Source organism: Gobius niger (assembly GCF_951799975.1).
Source record: "Gobius niger genome assembly, contig: SCAFFOLD_179, whole genome shotgun sequence".
Classification (NCBI taxonomy): domain Eukaryota; kingdom Metazoa; phylum Chordata; class Actinopteri; order Gobiiformes; family Gobiidae; genus Gobius; species Gobius niger.
In genome coordinates, this window is record NW_027639211.1 from 19,786 (window position 1) to 36,425 (window position 16,640).

General features: G+C 47.2%; 1 protein-coding gene across 1 annotated transcript; it reads left to right on the top strand.

Annotated features, from left to right (window-relative positions):
* Positions 1-1,522: 1,522 nt before the first annotated feature.
* Positions 1,523-14,852, top strand: LOC306982748 (desmin-like; the record flags this gene model as incomplete). The annotated part of the gene is made up of 5 exons (XM_079583209.1): positions 1,523-1,786; positions 8,092-8,319; positions 11,088-11,219; positions 12,427-12,558; positions 14,598-14,852. 5 exons carry the CDS (start codon positions 1,523-1,525, stop codon positions 14,850-14,852), a joined length of 1,011 nt encoding a protein of 336 aa, XP_079439335.1.
* Positions 14,853-16,640: the final 1,788 nt, after the last annotated feature.

Genomic DNA, 16,640 nt, shown 5'->3' on the forward strand with positions numbered 1-16,640 from the left:
GTATAATCAGGGGTCGCGAGTTCGAGTCCGACGATGGTGAAGGTTCGTTTGCTGAAAACAACACAAATGTGCCGCGTTGTCGTCACTCTTGATCTAATCCTGCTCTGACCGAATCATCTCTGAAACTCGGCTTGTTTAAGATCTCAGGTTTTAAGTTCAGTCTGTCAGACCCGCTGAGCCAAAGCCTTTTCACCACCAGAGGGCGCCGGCACAACGTCTCCGACCGACACAGTTAAGAAAGTGTGAGACACGTTATTAAAGAGAAGCAAAAAGATCGTAAAGGTTTGTGAAAGATCGGCTCCTGTAGTTGTGACTTACTCTCTTTCAGAAACTCTTTTAATATTAAATAATCACCAAGAAGTGATAAGACTTAAACATCGCTCTGATGCTGTCAAAGATAAGAAAACAGATTCAAAAGATCATTTACAAACTACATTTAAAATAAAGTTAAAAGATAATGTTTGCAGAAACTAAATATAAAGTAAAGAGTTTTAATAAGCAGTGTATTTTATTACACATTGTTTTGGAGTTTACCATTGACTCGGGTGTTATTTGGTCACAGCCTCCACCTCCTCCACGTACTTTCAGCTAAAGCGTTTATTTTGTAAACAAATGTGCAGCGATGCGACTCCGAACAAAACAAAAGTTACATGTAAACATACGGTGGAAGTTATAAAATACAGGCTCAGTGTGGATTTAAGCTCCTCCCCCGCACACGGCTGTTCTGGAACACAAAGCACGAGCAGATACTTCAACATGGGGTCATTACTACATGTCCAACTCGAAAGGTCAAAGTGAAAAGACCTGGAGTCATGTTGTTGAAGAGGCCTGACCAGAGCTCGGTCCATCTCACTCACACATGCTCACCTCAGGTTATTAAAGTAACTATTTCATCCCAGTGGATTAGAGGGTTTGATTCTGATGTAATGTGTCCTTTATACATAAATGTGCCTTGTCCTTTCAGAGCTTTATTATTTATTAAAAATGTATTATTTTATTTTTGAAACGGAAATGGAGAAACGAGTGGTTCCACACGGACCACACGGACCACACGGACCACACGGACCACACAGACCGGTCTCACCTCTGGCTCTGATTTGGAGAAGGCGCCGTCCGGAAAATCCAAATCCGAGTAAAAGTGTTTTGCTCCTTGAGCCGCGAGCGCCTTAAGCCGCTCAATCCTTAAATCCCTCAGTCCTCAGACTGCACGGCAGGAGCTCACTCCTCTCTGCTCCTCTCCAGGCTCCAGTCCTCCTGCTCCTCTCCAGGCTCCACTCCTCTCTGCTCCTCTCCAGGCTCCAGTCCTCCTCTGCTCCTCTCCAGGCTCCAGTCCTCCTGCTCCTCTCCAGGCCCCAGTCCTCCTCTGCTCCTCTCCAGGCTCCAGTCCTCCTGCTCCTCTCCAGGCTCCAGTCCTCCTGCTCCCCTCCTCTGGTCTTCTCTCTCCTCCTCTGCTCTCCTTCTCTCTGGTTTCCTCTCTCATCCTCTCCTCCTCCTCCGGTCTCCTCTCCCCTCCTCTCTCAGCATGTCGTTCGGGGAGCGCTCCTCGTCTTACCGGCGCCTGTTCGGTGACTCCCCTCGGTTCTCCTCCTCCGTGGCCTCGGGGCTCAGAGCCTCCTCCGCCTCCTCGGGGCTCAGAACCTCCTCCGCCTCCCGCAGCCTGAGCTCAGTGACGGGGCTGTACCGGAGGAGCGGCCGCCCTGTGACCGACACTCTGGACCTGAGCCACAGCTCCACCGTCAACAGCGAGATGAAGGTCATGAGGACCAACGAGAAGGAGCAGCTGCAGGTACGAGACTGAGGTCTGACTGAAGCCTGTAGAGCAAACTCAAGTTTCTGAGTCTGAGGTCAACGTTCTGAGACTGAGGTCACCTTTCTGAGTCTGAGGTCTGACTGAAGCCTGTAGAGCAAACTCAAGTTTCTGAGTCTGAAAAACTAAAGTCTTAAAGTCAAGTTTCTGAGTCTGAAAAACTAAAGTCATAAAGTCAAGTTTCTGAGTCTGAAAAACTAAAGTCAAGTTTCTGAGACTGAAAAACTAAAGTCTTAAAGTCAAGTTTCTGAGACTGAAAAACTAAAGTCAAAAAGTCAAGTTTCTGAGTCTGAAAAACTAAAGTCATAAAGTCAAGTTTCTGAGTCTGAAAAACTAAAGTCTTAAAGTCAAGTTTCTGAGTCTGAAAAACTAAAGTCATGAAGTCAAGTTTCTGAGACTGAAAAACTAAAGTCATGAAGTCAAGTTTCTGAGTCTGAAAAACTAAAGTCATAAAGTCAAGTTTCTGAGTCTGAAAAACTAAAGTCATGAAGTCAAGTTTCTGAGTCTGAAAAACTAAAGTCATGAAGTCAAGTTTCTTAGTCTGAAAAACTAAAGTCATGAAGTCAAGTTTCTGAGTTTGAAAAACTAAAGTCATGAAGTCAAGTTTCTGAGACTGAAAAACTAAAGTCATAAAGTCAAGTTTCTGAGTCTGAAAAACTAAAGCCATGAAGTCAAGTTTCTGAGTCTGAAAAACTAAAGTCATGAAGTCAAGTTTCTGAGTCTGAAAAACTAAAGTCATGAAGTCAAGTTTCTGAGTCTGAAAAACTAAAGTCATGAAGTCAAGTTTCTGAGACTGAAAAACTAAAGTCTTGAAGTCAAGTTTCTGAGTCTGAAAAACTAAAGTCATAAAGTCAAGTTTCTTAGTCTGAAAAACTAAAGTCATGAAGTCAAGTTTCTGAGTCTGAAAAACTAAAGTCATGAAGTCAAGTTTCTGAGTCTGAAAAACTAAAGTCATGAAGTCAAGTTTCTGAGTCTGAAAAACTAAAGTCATGAAGTCAAGTTTCTGAGTCTGAAAAACTAAAGTCATAAAGTCAAGTTTCTTAGTCTGAAAAACTAAAGTCATGAAGTCAAGTTTCTGAGTCTGAAAAACTAAAGTCATGAAGTCAAGTTTCTGAGACTGAAAAACTAAAGTCATAAAGTCAAGTTTCTTAGTCTGAAAAACTAAAGTCATGAAGTCAAGTTTCTGAGTCTGAAAAACTAAAGTCTTAAAGTCAAGTTTCTGAGACTGAAAAACTAAAGTCATGAAGTCAAGTTTCTGAGTCTGAAAAACTAAAGTCATGAAGTCAAGTTTCTGAGACTGAAAAACTAAAGTCATAAAGTCAAGTTTCTGAGTCTGAAAAACTAAAGTCATGAAGTCAAGTTTCTGAGTCTGAAAAACTAAAGTCATGAAGTCAAGTTTCTGAGACTGAAAAACTAAAGTCATAAAGTCAAGTTTCTTAGTCTGAAAAACTAAAGTCATGAAGTCAAGTTTCTGAGTCTGAAAAACTAAAGTCATGAAGTCAAGTTTCTGAGTCTGAAAAACTAAAGTCATGAAGTCAAGTTTCTGAGTCTGAAAAACTAAAGTCATGAAGTCAAGTTTCTGAGTCTGAAAAACTAAAGTCAAAAAGTCAAGTTTCTGAGTCTGAAAAACTAAAGTCATGAAGTCAAGTTTCTGAGTCTGAAAAACTAAAGTCTTAAAGTCAAGTTTCTGAGTCTGAAAAACTAAAGTCATGAAGTCAAGTTTCTGAGGCTGAAAAACTAAAGTCAAGTTTCTGAGACTGAAAAACTAAAGTCTTAAAGTCAAGTTTCTGAGGCTGAAAAACTAAAGTCTTAAAGTCAAGTTTCTGAGGCTGAAAAACTAAAGTCAAGTTTCTGAGACTGAAAAACTAAAGTCAAGTTTCTGAGACTGAAAAACTAAAGTCAAGTTTCTGAGACTGAAAAACTAAAGTCATAAAGTCAAGTTTCTGAGTCTGAAAAACTAAAGTCATGAAGTCAAGTTTCTGAGTCTGAAAAACTAAAGTCAAGTTTCTGAGACTGAAAAACTAAAGTCAAGTTTCTGAGTCTGAAAAACTAAAGTCATAAAGTCAAGTTTCTGAGTCTGAAAAACAAAAGTCAAGTTTCTGAGACTGAAAAACTAAAGTCTTAAAGTCAAGTTTCTGAGACTGAAAAACTAAAGTCAAAAAGTCAAGTTTCTGAGTCTGAAAAACTAAAGTCATAAAGTCAAGTTTCTGAGTCTGAAAAACTAAAGTCTTAAAGTCAAGTTTCTGAGTCTGAAAAACTAAAGTCATGAAGTCAAGTTTCTGAGACTGAAAAACTAGTCATGAAGTCAAGTTTCTGAGTCTGAAAAACTAAAGTCATAAAGTCAAGTTTCTGAGTCTGAAAAACTAAAGTCATGAAGTCAAGTTTCTGAGTCTGAAAAACTAAAGTCATGAAGTCAAGTTTCTGAGTCTGAAAAACTAAAGTCATGAAGTCAAGTTTCTTAGTCTGAAAAACTAAAGTCATGAAGTCAAGTTTCTGAGTTTGAAAAACTAAAGTCATGAAGTCAAGTTTCTGAGACTGAAAAACTAAAGTCATAAAGTCAAGTTTCTGAGTCTGAAAAACTAAAGCCATGAAGTCAAGTTTCTGAGTCTGAAAAACTAAAGTCATGAAGTCAAGTTTCTGAGTCTGAAAAACTAAAGTCATGAAGTCAAGTTTCTGAGTCTGAAAAACTAAAGTCATGAAGTCAAGTTTCTGAGACTGAAAAACTAAAGTCTTGAAGTCAAGTTTCTGAGTCTGAAAAACTAAAGTCATAAAGTCAAGTTTCTTAGTCTGAAAAACTAAAGTCATGAAGTCAAGTTTCTGAGTCTGAAAAACTAAAGTCATGAAGTCAAGTTTCTGAGTCTGAAAAACTAAAGTCATGAAGTCAAGTTTCTGAGTCTGAAAAACTAAAGTCATGAAGTCAAGTTTCTGAGACTGAAAAACTAAAGTCATAAAGTCAAGTTTCTTAGTCTGAAAAACTAAAGTCATGAAGTCAAGTTTCTGAGTCTGAAAAACTAAAGTCATGAAGTCAAGTTTCTGAGACTGAAAAACTAAAGTCATAAAGTCAAGTTTCTTAGTCTGAAAAACTAAAGTCATGAAGTCAAGTTTCTGAGTCTGAAAAACTAAAGTCTTAAAGTCAAGTTTCTGAGACTGAAAAACTAAAGTCATGAAGTCAAGTTTCTGAGTCTGAAAAACTAAAGTCATGAAGTCAAGTTTCTGAGACTGAAAAACTAAAGTCATAAAGTCAAGTTTCTGAGTCTGAAAAACTAAAGTCTTAAAGTCAAGTTTCTGAGACTGAAAAACTAAAGTCATGAAGTCAAGTTTCTGAGTCTGAAAAACTAAAGTCATGAAGTCAAGTTTCTGAGACTGAAAAACTAAAGTCATAAAGTCAAGTTTCTTAGTCTGAAAAACTAAAGTCATGAAGTCAAGTTTCTGAGTCTGAAAAACTAAAGTCATGAAGTCAAGTTTCTGAGACTGAAAAACTAAAGTCATAAAGTCAAGTTTCTTAGTCTGAAAAACTAAAGTCATGAAGTCAAGTTTCTGAGTCTGAAAAACTAAAGTCATGAAGTCAAGTTTCTGAGTCTGAAAAACTAAAGTCATGAAGTCAAGTTTCTGAGTCTGAAAAACAAAAGTCTTAAAGTCAAGTTTCTGAGTCTGAAAAACTAAAGTCATGAAGTCAAGTTTCTGAGTCTGAAAAACTAAAGTCATAAAGTCAAGTTTCTGAGTCTGAAAAACTAAAGTCATAAAGTCAAGTTTCTGAGTCTGAAAAACTAAAGTCATGAAGTCAAGTTTCTGAGACTGAAAAACTAAAGTCATGAAGTCAAGTTTCTGAGACTGAAAAACTAAAGTCAAGTTTCTGAGTCTGAAAAACTAAAGTCATGAAGTCAAGTTTCTGAGTCTGAAAAACTAAAGTCATGAAGTCAAGTTTCTGAGTCTGAAAAACTAAAGTCAAGTTTCTGAGTCTGAAAAACTAAAGTCAAGTTTCTGAGTCTGAAAAACTAAAGTCATAAAGTCAAGTTTCTGAGACTGAAAAACTAAAGTCATGAAGTCAAGTTTCTGAGACTGAAAAACTAAAGTCATGAAGTCAAGTTTCTGAGTCTGAAAAACTAAAGTCATGAAGTCAAGTTTCTGAGACTGAAAAAACTAAAGTCATAAAGTCAAGTTTCTGAGTCTGAAAAACTAAAGTCTTAAAGTCAAGTTTCTGAGTCTGAAAAACTAAAGTCTTAAAGTCAAGTTTCTGAGTCTGAAAAACTAAAGTCATGAAGTCAAGTTTCTGAGACTGAAAAACTAAAGTCTTAAAGTCAAGTTTCTGAGTCTGAAAAACTAAAGTCATGAAGTCAAGTTTCTGAGTCTGAAAAACTAAAGTCAAGTTTCTGAGTCTGAAAAACTAAAGTCTTAAAGTCAAGTTTCTGAGTCTGAAAAACTAAAGTCAAGTTTCTGAGTCTGAAAAACTAAAGTCTTAAAGTCAAGTTTCTGAGTCTGAAAAACTAAAGTCTTAAAGTCAAGTTTCTGAGTCTGAAAAACTAAAGTCAAGTTTCTGAGTCTGAAAAACTAAAGTCATGAAGTCAAGTTTCTGAGACTGAAAAACTAAAGTCATGAAGTCAAGTTTCTGAGTCTGAAAAACTAAAGTCATGAAGTCAAGTTTCTGAGACTGAAAAACTAAAGTCTTAAAGTCAAGTTTCTGAGTCTGAAAAACTAAAGTCATGAAGTCAAGTTTCTGAGACTGAAAAACTAAAGTCTTAAAGTCAAGTTTCTGAGTCTGAAAAACTAAAGTCTTAAAGTCAAGTTTCTGAGTCTGAAAAACTAAAGTCTTAAAGTCAAGTTTCTGAGTCTGAAAAACTAAAGTCTTAAAGTCAAGTTTCTGAGTCTGAAAAACTAAAGTCTTAAAGTCAAGTTTCTGAGTCTGAAAAACTAAAGTCTTAAAGTCAAGTTTCTGAGTCTGAAAAACTAAAGTCTTAAAGTCAAGTTTCTGAGTCTGAAAAACTAAAGTCTTAAAGTCAAGTTTCTGAGTCTGAAAAACTAAAGTCATGAAGTCAAGTTTCTGAGTCTGAAAAACTAAAGTCATTAAGTCAAGTTTCTGAGACTGAAAAATTAAAGTCTTAAAGTCAAGTTTCTGAGACTGAAAAATTAAAGTCTTAAAGTCAAGTTTCTGAGACTGAAAAACTAAAGTCATGAAGTCAAGTTTCTGAGTCTGAAAAATTAAAGTCTTAAAGTCAAGTTTCTGAGACTGAAAAACTAAAGTCATGAAGTCAAGTTTCTGAGACTGAAAAATTAAAGTCTTAAAGTCAAGTTTCTGAGACTGAAAAACTAAAGTCATGAAGTCAAGTTTCTGAGACTGAAAAATTAAAGTCTTAAAGTCAAGTTTCTGAGACTGAAAAACTAAAGTCATTAAGTCAAGTTTCTGAGACTGAAAAATTAAAGTCTTAAAGTCAAGTTTCTGAGACTGAAAAACTAAAGTCTTAAAGTCAAGTTTCTGAGACTGAAAAACTAGTCATGAAGTCAAGTTTCTGAGACTGAAAAACTAAAGTCTTAAAGTCAAGTTTCTGAGTCTGAAAAACTAAAGTCTTAAAGTCAAGTTTCTGAGTCTGAAAAACTAAAGTCTTAAAGTCAAGTTTCTGAGTCTGAAAAACTAAAGTCAAGTTTCTGAGACTGAAAAACTAAAGTCAAGTTTCTGAGTCTGAAAAACTAAAGTCTTAAAGTCAAGTTTCTGAGTCTGAAAAACTAAAGTCATAAAGTCAAGTTTCTGAGTCTGAAAAACTAAAGTCAAGTTTCTGAGTCTGAAAAACTAAAGTCATGAAGTCAAGTTTCTGAGACTGAAAAACTAAAGTCTTAAAGTCAAGTTTCTGAGACTGAAAAACTAAAGTCTTAAAGTCAAGTTTCTGAGTCTGAAAAACTAAAGTCATAAAGTCAAGTTTCTGAGTCTGAAAAACTAAAGTCTTAAAGTGATGATTCTGAGTCTGAAAAACTAAAGTCTTAAAGTGATGATTCTGAGTCTGAAAAACTAAAGTCTTAAAGTGATGATTCTGAGTCTGAAAAACTAAAGTCTTGAAGTGATGAGTCTGAAAAACTAAAGTCTTAAAGTGATGAGTCTGAAAAACTAAAGTCTTAAAGTGATGATTCTGAGACTGAAAAACTAAAGTCTTAAAGTGATGATTCTGAAAAACTAAAGTCTTAAAGTGATGATTCTGAAAAACTAAAGTCTTAAAGTGATGATTCTGAGTCTGAAAAACTAAAGTCTTAAAGTGATGATTCTGAGTCTTCACTCTCGCGCTCGTGATCTCGTCCAGGGCCTGAACGACCGCTTCGCCACCTTCATCGATAAAGTGCGGACGCTGGAGCAGACGAACCGCGGCCTGGAGGCGGAGCTTACGGCGCTGCGGCAGAAACAGGCGGAGTCACGGGTGGAGCGAGTTTACCGCGACGAGATCCAGCAGCTCCGCCTCCAGATCGACGCCCTCAGCCGAGACAACAGCCGCCTGGAAGTGGAGCGCGGCAGCCAGGAGGCGGAGCTACAGGTGAGAGGCGGAGCTATAGGTTAGAGACAGGAGGTGGAGCTACAGGTGAGAGGCGGAGCCACAGGTGAGAGACAGGAGGTAAAGGTGAGAGGCGGAGCTATAGGTGAGAGGCGGAGCTACAGGTGAGAGGCGGAGCTATAGGTGAGACACAGGAGGCGGAGCTACAGGTGAGAGGCGGAGCTATAGGTGAGACACAGGAGGCGGAGCTACAGGTGAGAGGCGGAGCTACAGGTGAGAGGCGGAGCTATAAGTGAGAGACAGGAGGCGGGGCTACAGGTGAGAGGCGGAGCCACAGGTGAGAGACAGGAGGTGGAGCTACAGGTGAGAGGCGGAGCTATAGGTGAGAGGCGGAGCTACAGGTGAGAGACAGGAGGCGGAACTACAGGTGAGAGGCGGAGCTACAGGTGAGAGACAGGAGGCGGAGCTACAGGTGAGAGGCGGAGCCACAGGTGAGAGACAGGAGGTGGAGCTACAGGTGAGAGACAGGAGGTGGAGCTACAGGTGAGAGACAGGAGGCGGAGCTACAAGTGAGAGACAGGAGGCGGAGCTACAGGTGAGAGACAGGAGGCGGAGCTACAGGTGAGAGACAGGAGGCGGGGCTACAGGTGAGAGACAGGAGGCGGAGCTACAGGTGAGAGACAGAGACAGGAGGCGGAGCTACAGGTGAGAGGCGGAGCTACAGGTGAGAGGCGGAGCTACAGGTGAGAGGCGGAGCTACAGGTGAGAGACAGGAGGCGGAGCTGCAGGTGAGAGGCGGAGCTATAGGTGAGAGGCGGAGCCACAGGTGAGAGGCGGAGCTATAGGTGAGAGACAGGAGGCGGGGCTACAGGTGAGAGACAGGAGGCGGAGCTACAGGTGAGAGACAGGAGGCGGAGCTACAGGTGAGAGACAGGAGGCGGAGCTACAGGTGAGAGACAGGAGGCGGAGCTACAGGTGAGAGACAGGAGGCGGAGCTATAGGTGAGAGACAGGAGGCGGAGCTACAGGTGAGAGACAGGAGGCGGAGCTACAGGTGAGAGACAGGAGGCGGAGCTACAGGTGAGAGACAGGAGGCGGAGCTACAGGTGAGAGACAGGAGGCGGAGCTATAGGTGAGAGACAGGAGGCGGAGCTACAGGTGAGAGACAGGAGGCGGAGCTACAGGTGAGAGACAGGAGGCGGGGCTACAGGTGAGAGACAGGAGGCGGAGCTATAGGTGAGAGACAGGAGGCGGAGCTACAGGTGAGAGACAGGAGGCGGAGCTATAGGTGAGAGACAGGAGGCGGAGCTACAGGTGAGAGACAGGAGGCGGAGCTATAGGTGAGAGACAGGAGGCGGAGCTATAGGTGAGAGGCGGAGCTACAGGTGAGAGACAGGAGGCGGAGCTTTAGGTGAGAGACAGGAGGCGGAGCTTTAGGTGAGAGACAGGAGGCGGGGCTACAGGTGAGAGACAGGAGGCGGAGCTATAGGTGAGAGACAGGAGGCGGAGCTACAGGTGAGAGACAGGAGGCGGAGCTATAGGTGAGAGACAGGAGGCGGAGCTACAGGTGAGAGACAGGAGGCGGAGCTATAGGTGAGAGACAGGAGGCGGAGCTATAGGTGAGAGGCGGAGCTACAGGTGAGAGACAGGAGGCGGAGCTTTAGGTGAGAGACAGGAGGCGGAGCTATAGGTGAGAGACAGGAGGCGGGGCTACAGGTGAGAGACAGGAGGCGGGGCTACAGGTGAGAGACAGGAGGCGGAGCTACAGGTGAGAGACAGGAGGCGGAGCTACAGGTGAGAGACAGGAGGCGGGGCTACAGGTGAGAGACAGGAGGCGGAGCTACAGGTGAGAGACAGGAGGCGGAGCTACAGGTGAGAGACAGGAGGCGGAGCTACAGGTGAGAGGCGGAGCTACAGGTGAGAGACAGGAGGCGGAGCTACAGGTGAGAGACAGGAGGCGGAGCTACAGGTGAGAGACAGGAGGCGGAGCTACAGGTGAGAGACAGGAGGCGGGGCTACAGGTGAGAGACAGGAGGCGGAGCTACAGGTGAGAGACAGGAGGCGGAGCTACAGGTGAGAGACAGGAGGCGGAGCTACAGGTGAGAGGCGGAGCTACAGGTGAGAGACAGGAGGCGGAGCTACAGGTGAGAGACAGGAGGCGGAGCTACAGGTGAGAGACAGGAGGCGGAGCTACAGGTGAGAGACAGGAGGCGGGGCTACAGGTGAGAGACAGGAGGCGGAGCTACAGGTGAGAGACAGGAGGCGGAGCTACAGGTGAGAGACAGGAGGCGGAGCTACAGGTGAGAGGCGGAGCTACAGGTGAGAGACAGGAGGCGGAGCTACAGGTGAGAGACAGGAGGCGGAGCTACAGGTGAGAGGCGGAGCTACAGGTGAGAGACAGGAGGCGGAGCTACAGGTGAGAGACAGGAGGCGGAGCTACAGGGGAGAGACAGGAGGCGGAGCTACAGGTGAGAGACAGGAGGCGGAGCTACAGGGGAGAGACAGGAGGCGGAGCTACAGGTGAGAGACAGGAGGCGGAGCTACAGGTGAGAGACAGGAGGCGGAGCTACAGGAGAGAGACAGGAGGCGGAGCTATAGGTGAGAGACAGGAGGCGGAGCTACAGGTGAGAGACAGGAGGCGGAGCTACAGGTGAGAGACAGGAGGCGGAGCTACAGGTGAGAGACAGGAGGCGGAGCTACAGGTGAGAGGCGGAGCTACAGGTGAGAGACAGGAGGCGGAGCTACAGGTGAGAGACAGGAGGCGGAGCTACAGGTGAGAGACAGGAGGCGGAGCTTACGGCGCTGCGGCAGAAACAGGCGGAGTCACGGGTGGAGCGAGTTTACCGCGACGAGATCCAGGAGCTCCGCCTCCAGATCGACGCCCTCAGCCGAGACAACAGCCGCCTGGAGGTGGAGCGCGGCAGCCAGGAGGCGGAGCTACAGGTGAGAGGCGGAGCCACAGGTGAGAGACAGGAGGCGGGGCTACAGGTGAGAGGCGGAGCTATAGGTGAGAGGCGGAGCTATAGGTGAGAGACAGGAGGCGGAGATACAGGTGAGAGACAGAGCTACAGGTGAGAGACAGGAGGCGGGGCTACAGGTGAGAGGCGGAGCTATAGGTGAGAGGCGGAGCCACAGGTCAGAGACAGGAGGCGGAGCTACAGGTGAGAGGCGGAGCTACAGGTCAGAGACAGGAGGCGGAGCTACAGGTGAGAGGCGGAGCTACAGGTGAGAGACAGGAGGCGGAGCTACAGGTGAGAGGCGGAGCTACAGGTGAGAGTCGGAGCCACAGGTGAGAGACAGGAGGCGGGGCTACAGGTGAGAGACAGGAGGCGGAGCTACAGGTGAGAGACAGGAGGCGGAGCTACAGGTGAGAGACAGGAGGCGGAGCTACAGGTGAGAGACAGGAGGCGGAGCTACAGGTGAGAGACAGGAGGCGGAGCTACAGGTGAGAGACAGGAGGCGGAGCTACAGGGGAGAGACAGGAGGCGGAGCTACAGGTGAGAGACAGGAGGCGGGGCTACAGGTGAGAGACAGAGCTACAGGTGAGAGACAGGAGGCGGGGCTACAGGTGAGAGACAGGAGGCGGAGCTACAGGTGAGAGACAGGAGGCGGAGCTACAGGTGAGAGACAGGAGGCGGAGCTACAGGTGAGAGACAGGAGGCGGAGCTACAGGTGAGAGACAGGAGGCGGAGCTACAGGGGAGAGACAGGAGGCGGAGCTACAGGTGAGAGACAGGAGGCGGAGCTACAGGGGAGAGACAGGAGGCGGAGCTACAGGTGAGAGACAGGAGGCGGAGCTATAGGTGAGAGACAGGAGGCGGAGCTACAGGAGAGAGACAGGAGGCGGAGCTATAGGTGAGAGACAGGAGGCGGAGCTACAGGAGAGAGACAGGAGGCGGAGCTACAGGTGAGAGACAGGAGGCGGAGCTACAGGTGAGAGACAGGAGGCGGAGCTACAGGAGAGAGACAGGAGGCGGAGCTATAGGTGAGAGACAGGAGGCGGAGCTACAGGTGAGAGACAGGAGGCGGGGCTACAGGTGAGACAGGAGGCGGAGCTACAGGAGAGAGACAGGAGGCGGAGCTACAGGTGAGAGACAGGAGGCGGAGCTACAGGTGAGAGACAGGAGGCGGAGCTTACGGCGCTGCGGCAGAAACAGGCGGAGTCACGGGTGGAGCGAGTTTACCGCGACGAGATCCAGGAGCTCCGCCTCCAGATCGACGCCCTCAGCCGAGACAACAGCCGCCTGGAGGTGGAGCGCGGCAGCCAGGAGGCGGAGCTACAGGTGAGAGGCGGAGCCACAGGTGAGAGACAGGAGGCGGGGCTACAGGTGAGAGGCGGAGCTATAGGTGAGAGGCGGAGCTATAGGTGAGAGACAGGAGGCGGAGATACAGGTGAGAGACAGAGCTACAGGTGAGAGACAGGAGGCGGGGCTACAGGTGAGAGGCGGAGCTATAGGTGAGAGGCGGAGCCACAGGTCAGAGACAGGAGGCGGAGCTACAGGTGAGAGGCGGAGCTACAGGTGAGAGACAGGAGGCGGAGCTACAGGTGAGAGGCGGAGCTACAGGTGAGAGTCGGAGCCACAGGTGAGAGACAGGAGGCGGGGCTACAGGTGAGAGGCGGAGCTATAGGTGAGAGGCGGAGCTATAGGTGAGAGACAGGAGGCGGAGATACAGGTGAGAGACAGAGCTACAGGTGAGAGACAGGAGGCGGGGCTACAGGTGAGAGGCGGAGCTATAGGTGAGAGGCGGAGCCACAGGTCAGAGACAGGAGGCGGAGCTACAGGTGAGAGGCGGAGCTACAGGTGAGAGACAGGAGGCGGAGCTACAGGTGAGAGGCGGAGCTACAGGTGAGAGTCGGAGCTATAGGTGAGAGACAGGAGGCGGAGCTACAGGTGAGAGGCAGGAGGCGGAGCTACAGGTGAGAGACAGGAGGCGGAGCTACAGGTGAGAGACAGGAGGCGGAGCTACAGGTGAGAGGCGAAGCTACAGGTGAGAGAAAGAGACAGGAGGCGGAGCTACAGGTGAGAGACAGGAGGCGGAGCTACAGGTGAGAGGCGGAGCTATAGGTGAGAGACAGGAGGCGGAGCTACAGGTGAGAGGCGGAGCTACAGGTGAGAGGCGGAGAAGGGAGGCGGAGCTACAGGTGAGAGACAGGAGGCGGAGCTACAGGTGAGAGGCGGAGAAGGGAGGCGGAGCTATAGGTGAGAGACAGGAGGCGGAGCTACAGGTGAGAGGTGGAGCTATAGGTGAGAGACAGGAGGCGGAGCTGCAGGTGAGAGGCAGGAGGCGGAGCTACAGGTGAGAGACAGGAGGCGGAGCTACAGGTGAGAGACAGAGACAGGAGGCGGAGCTACAGGTGAGAGACAGGAGGCGGAGCTACAGGTGAGAGACAGGAGGCGGAGCTACAGGTGAGAGACAGGAGGCGGAGCTACAGGTGAGAGACAGGAGGCGGAGCTACAGGTGAGAGACAGGAGGCGGAGCTACAGGTGAGAGACAGGAGGCGGAGCTGCAGGTGAGAGACAGGAGGCGGAGCTACAGGTGAGAGACAGGAGGCGGAGCTGCAGGTGAGAGGCAGGAGGCGGAGCTACAGGTGAGAGACAGGAGGCGGAGCTACAGGTGAGAGACAGAGACAGGAGGCGGAGCCACAGGTGAGAGACAGGAGGCGGAGCTACAGGTGAGAGACAGGAGGCGGAGCTACAGGTGAGAGACAGGAGGCGGAGCTACAGGTGAGAGACAGGAGGCGGAGCTACAGGTGAGAGACAGGAGGCGGAGCTACAGGTGAGAGACAGGAGGCGGAGCTGCAGGTGAGAGACAGGAGGCGGAGCTACAGGTGAGAGACAGGAGGCGGAGCTACAGGTGAGAGACAGGAGGCGGAGCTACAGGTGAGAGACAGGAGGCGGAGCTATAGGTGAGAGACAGGAGGCGGAGCTACAGGTGAGAGACAGGAGGCGGAGCTGCAGGTGAGAGACAGGAGGCGGAGCTACAGGTGAGAGACAGGAGGCGGAGCTACAGGTGAGAGACAGGAGGCGGAGCTACAGGTGAGAGACAGGAGGCGGAGCTACAGGTGAGAGACAGGAGGCGGAGCTACAGGTGAGAGACAGGAGGCGGAGCTATAGGTGAGAGACAGGAGGCGGAGCTATAGGTGGGAGACAGGAGGCGGAGCTATAGGTGAGAGACAGGAGGCGGAGCTACAGGTGAGAGACAGGAGGCGGAGCTATAGGTGGGAGACAGGAGGCGGAGCTACAGGTGAGAGACAGGAGGCGGAGCCACAGGTGAGAGACAGGAGGTTTTCTGTTTAAATAAAGCAATGTTCTGGTTCCAGCGTCTGGTGCAGAAGCTGGGGGAGGAGTCAGCTCTGAGGGCGGAGGCGGAGCTCGCGCTGAAGAACTTCTCCAAGGACGTGGACGAAGCGACGGCCGTGAGGATGGACCTGGAGAGACGCCTGGACGCCCTGAGCCAGGAGATCTGCTTCATGAAGAAGGTCCACCAGGAGGAGCTGGAGGAGCTGAGCGGCTTCATGGAGGCGCAGCAGGTGAGGAGGTCCACTAGGGGGAGCTCATGGAGGCGCAGCAGGTGAGGAGGTCCACCAGGGGGAGCTGAGCGGCTTCATGGAGGCGCAGCAGGTGAGGAGGTCCACCAGGGGGAGCTGAGCGGCTTCATGGAGGCGCAGCAGGTGAGGAGGTCCACCAGGAGGAGCTGGAGGAGCTGAGCGGCTTCATGGAGGCGCAGCAGGTGAGGAGGTCCACCAGGGGGAGCTGAGCGGCTTCATGGAGGTGCAGCAGGTGAGGAGGTCCACCAGGGGGAGCTCAGGAGGCGCAGCAGGTGAGGAGGTCCACCAGGAGGAGCTGGAGGAGCTGAGCGGCTTCATGGAGGCGCAGCAGGTGAGGAGGTCCACCAGGGGGAGCTGAGGAGCTGAGCGGCTTCATGGAGGCGCAGCAGGTGAGGAGGTCCACCAGGGGGAGCTGAGCGGCTTCATGGAGGCGCAGCAGGTGAGGAGGTCCACCAGGGGGAGCTGAGCGGCTTCATGGAGGTGCAGCAGGTGAGGAGGTCCACCAGGGGGAGCTCAGGAGGCGCAGCAGGTGAGGAGGTCCACCAGGGGGAGCTGAGCGGCTTCATGGCTTCAAATATTTATGTATTTGAAAAGGAGGGACAACACATATTAATGAACATTTATACAAATGTAAATATGCCAGATTAGCCTAAGGCTAATTTCCATCTGCAGACGCCCACACGAGTTAGTAAAAACATACAGAGACACGATATACAGACTATATACAGACTATATACAGACTATATACAGACTATATACAGACTATATACAGACTATGTACAGACTATGTACAGACTATATACAGACTATATACAGACTATATACAGACTATGTACAGACTATATACAGACTATATACAGACTATGTACAGACTATGTACAGACTATATACAGACTATGTACAGACTATGTACAGACTATATACAGACTATGTACAGACTATATACAGACTATATACAGACTATGTACAGACTATGTACAGACTATGTACAGACTATATACAGACTATATACAGACTATGTACAGACTATGTACAGACTATGTACAGACTATATACAGACTATATACAGACTATATACAGACTATGTACAGACTATATACAGACTATATACAGACTATATACAGACTATATACAGACTATATACAGACTATATACAGACTATATACAGACTATGTACAGACTATATACAGACTATGTACAGACTATATACAGACTATGTACAGACTATGTACAGACTATATACAGACTATATACAGACTATGTACAGACTATGTACAGACTATATACAGACTATGTACAGACTATATACAGACTATATACAGACTATGTACAGACTATATACAGACTATATACAGACTATATACAGACTATGTACAGACTATATACAGACTATGTACAGACTATACACAGACTATATACAGACTATATACAGACTATATACAGACTATATACAGACTATATACAGACTATATACAGACTATGTACAGACTATGTACAGACTATATACAGACTATATACAGACTATATACAGACTATGTACAGACTATGTACAGACTATATACAGACTATATACAGACTATATACAGACTATATACAGACTGTATACAGACTATATACAGACTATGTACAGACTATATACAGACTATATACAGACTATGTACAGACTATGTACAGACTATATACAGACTATATACAGACTATATACAGACTATGTACAGACTATGTACAGACTATATACAGACTATATACAGACTATATACAGACTATATACAGACTGTATACAGACTATATACAGACTATGTACAGACTATGTAC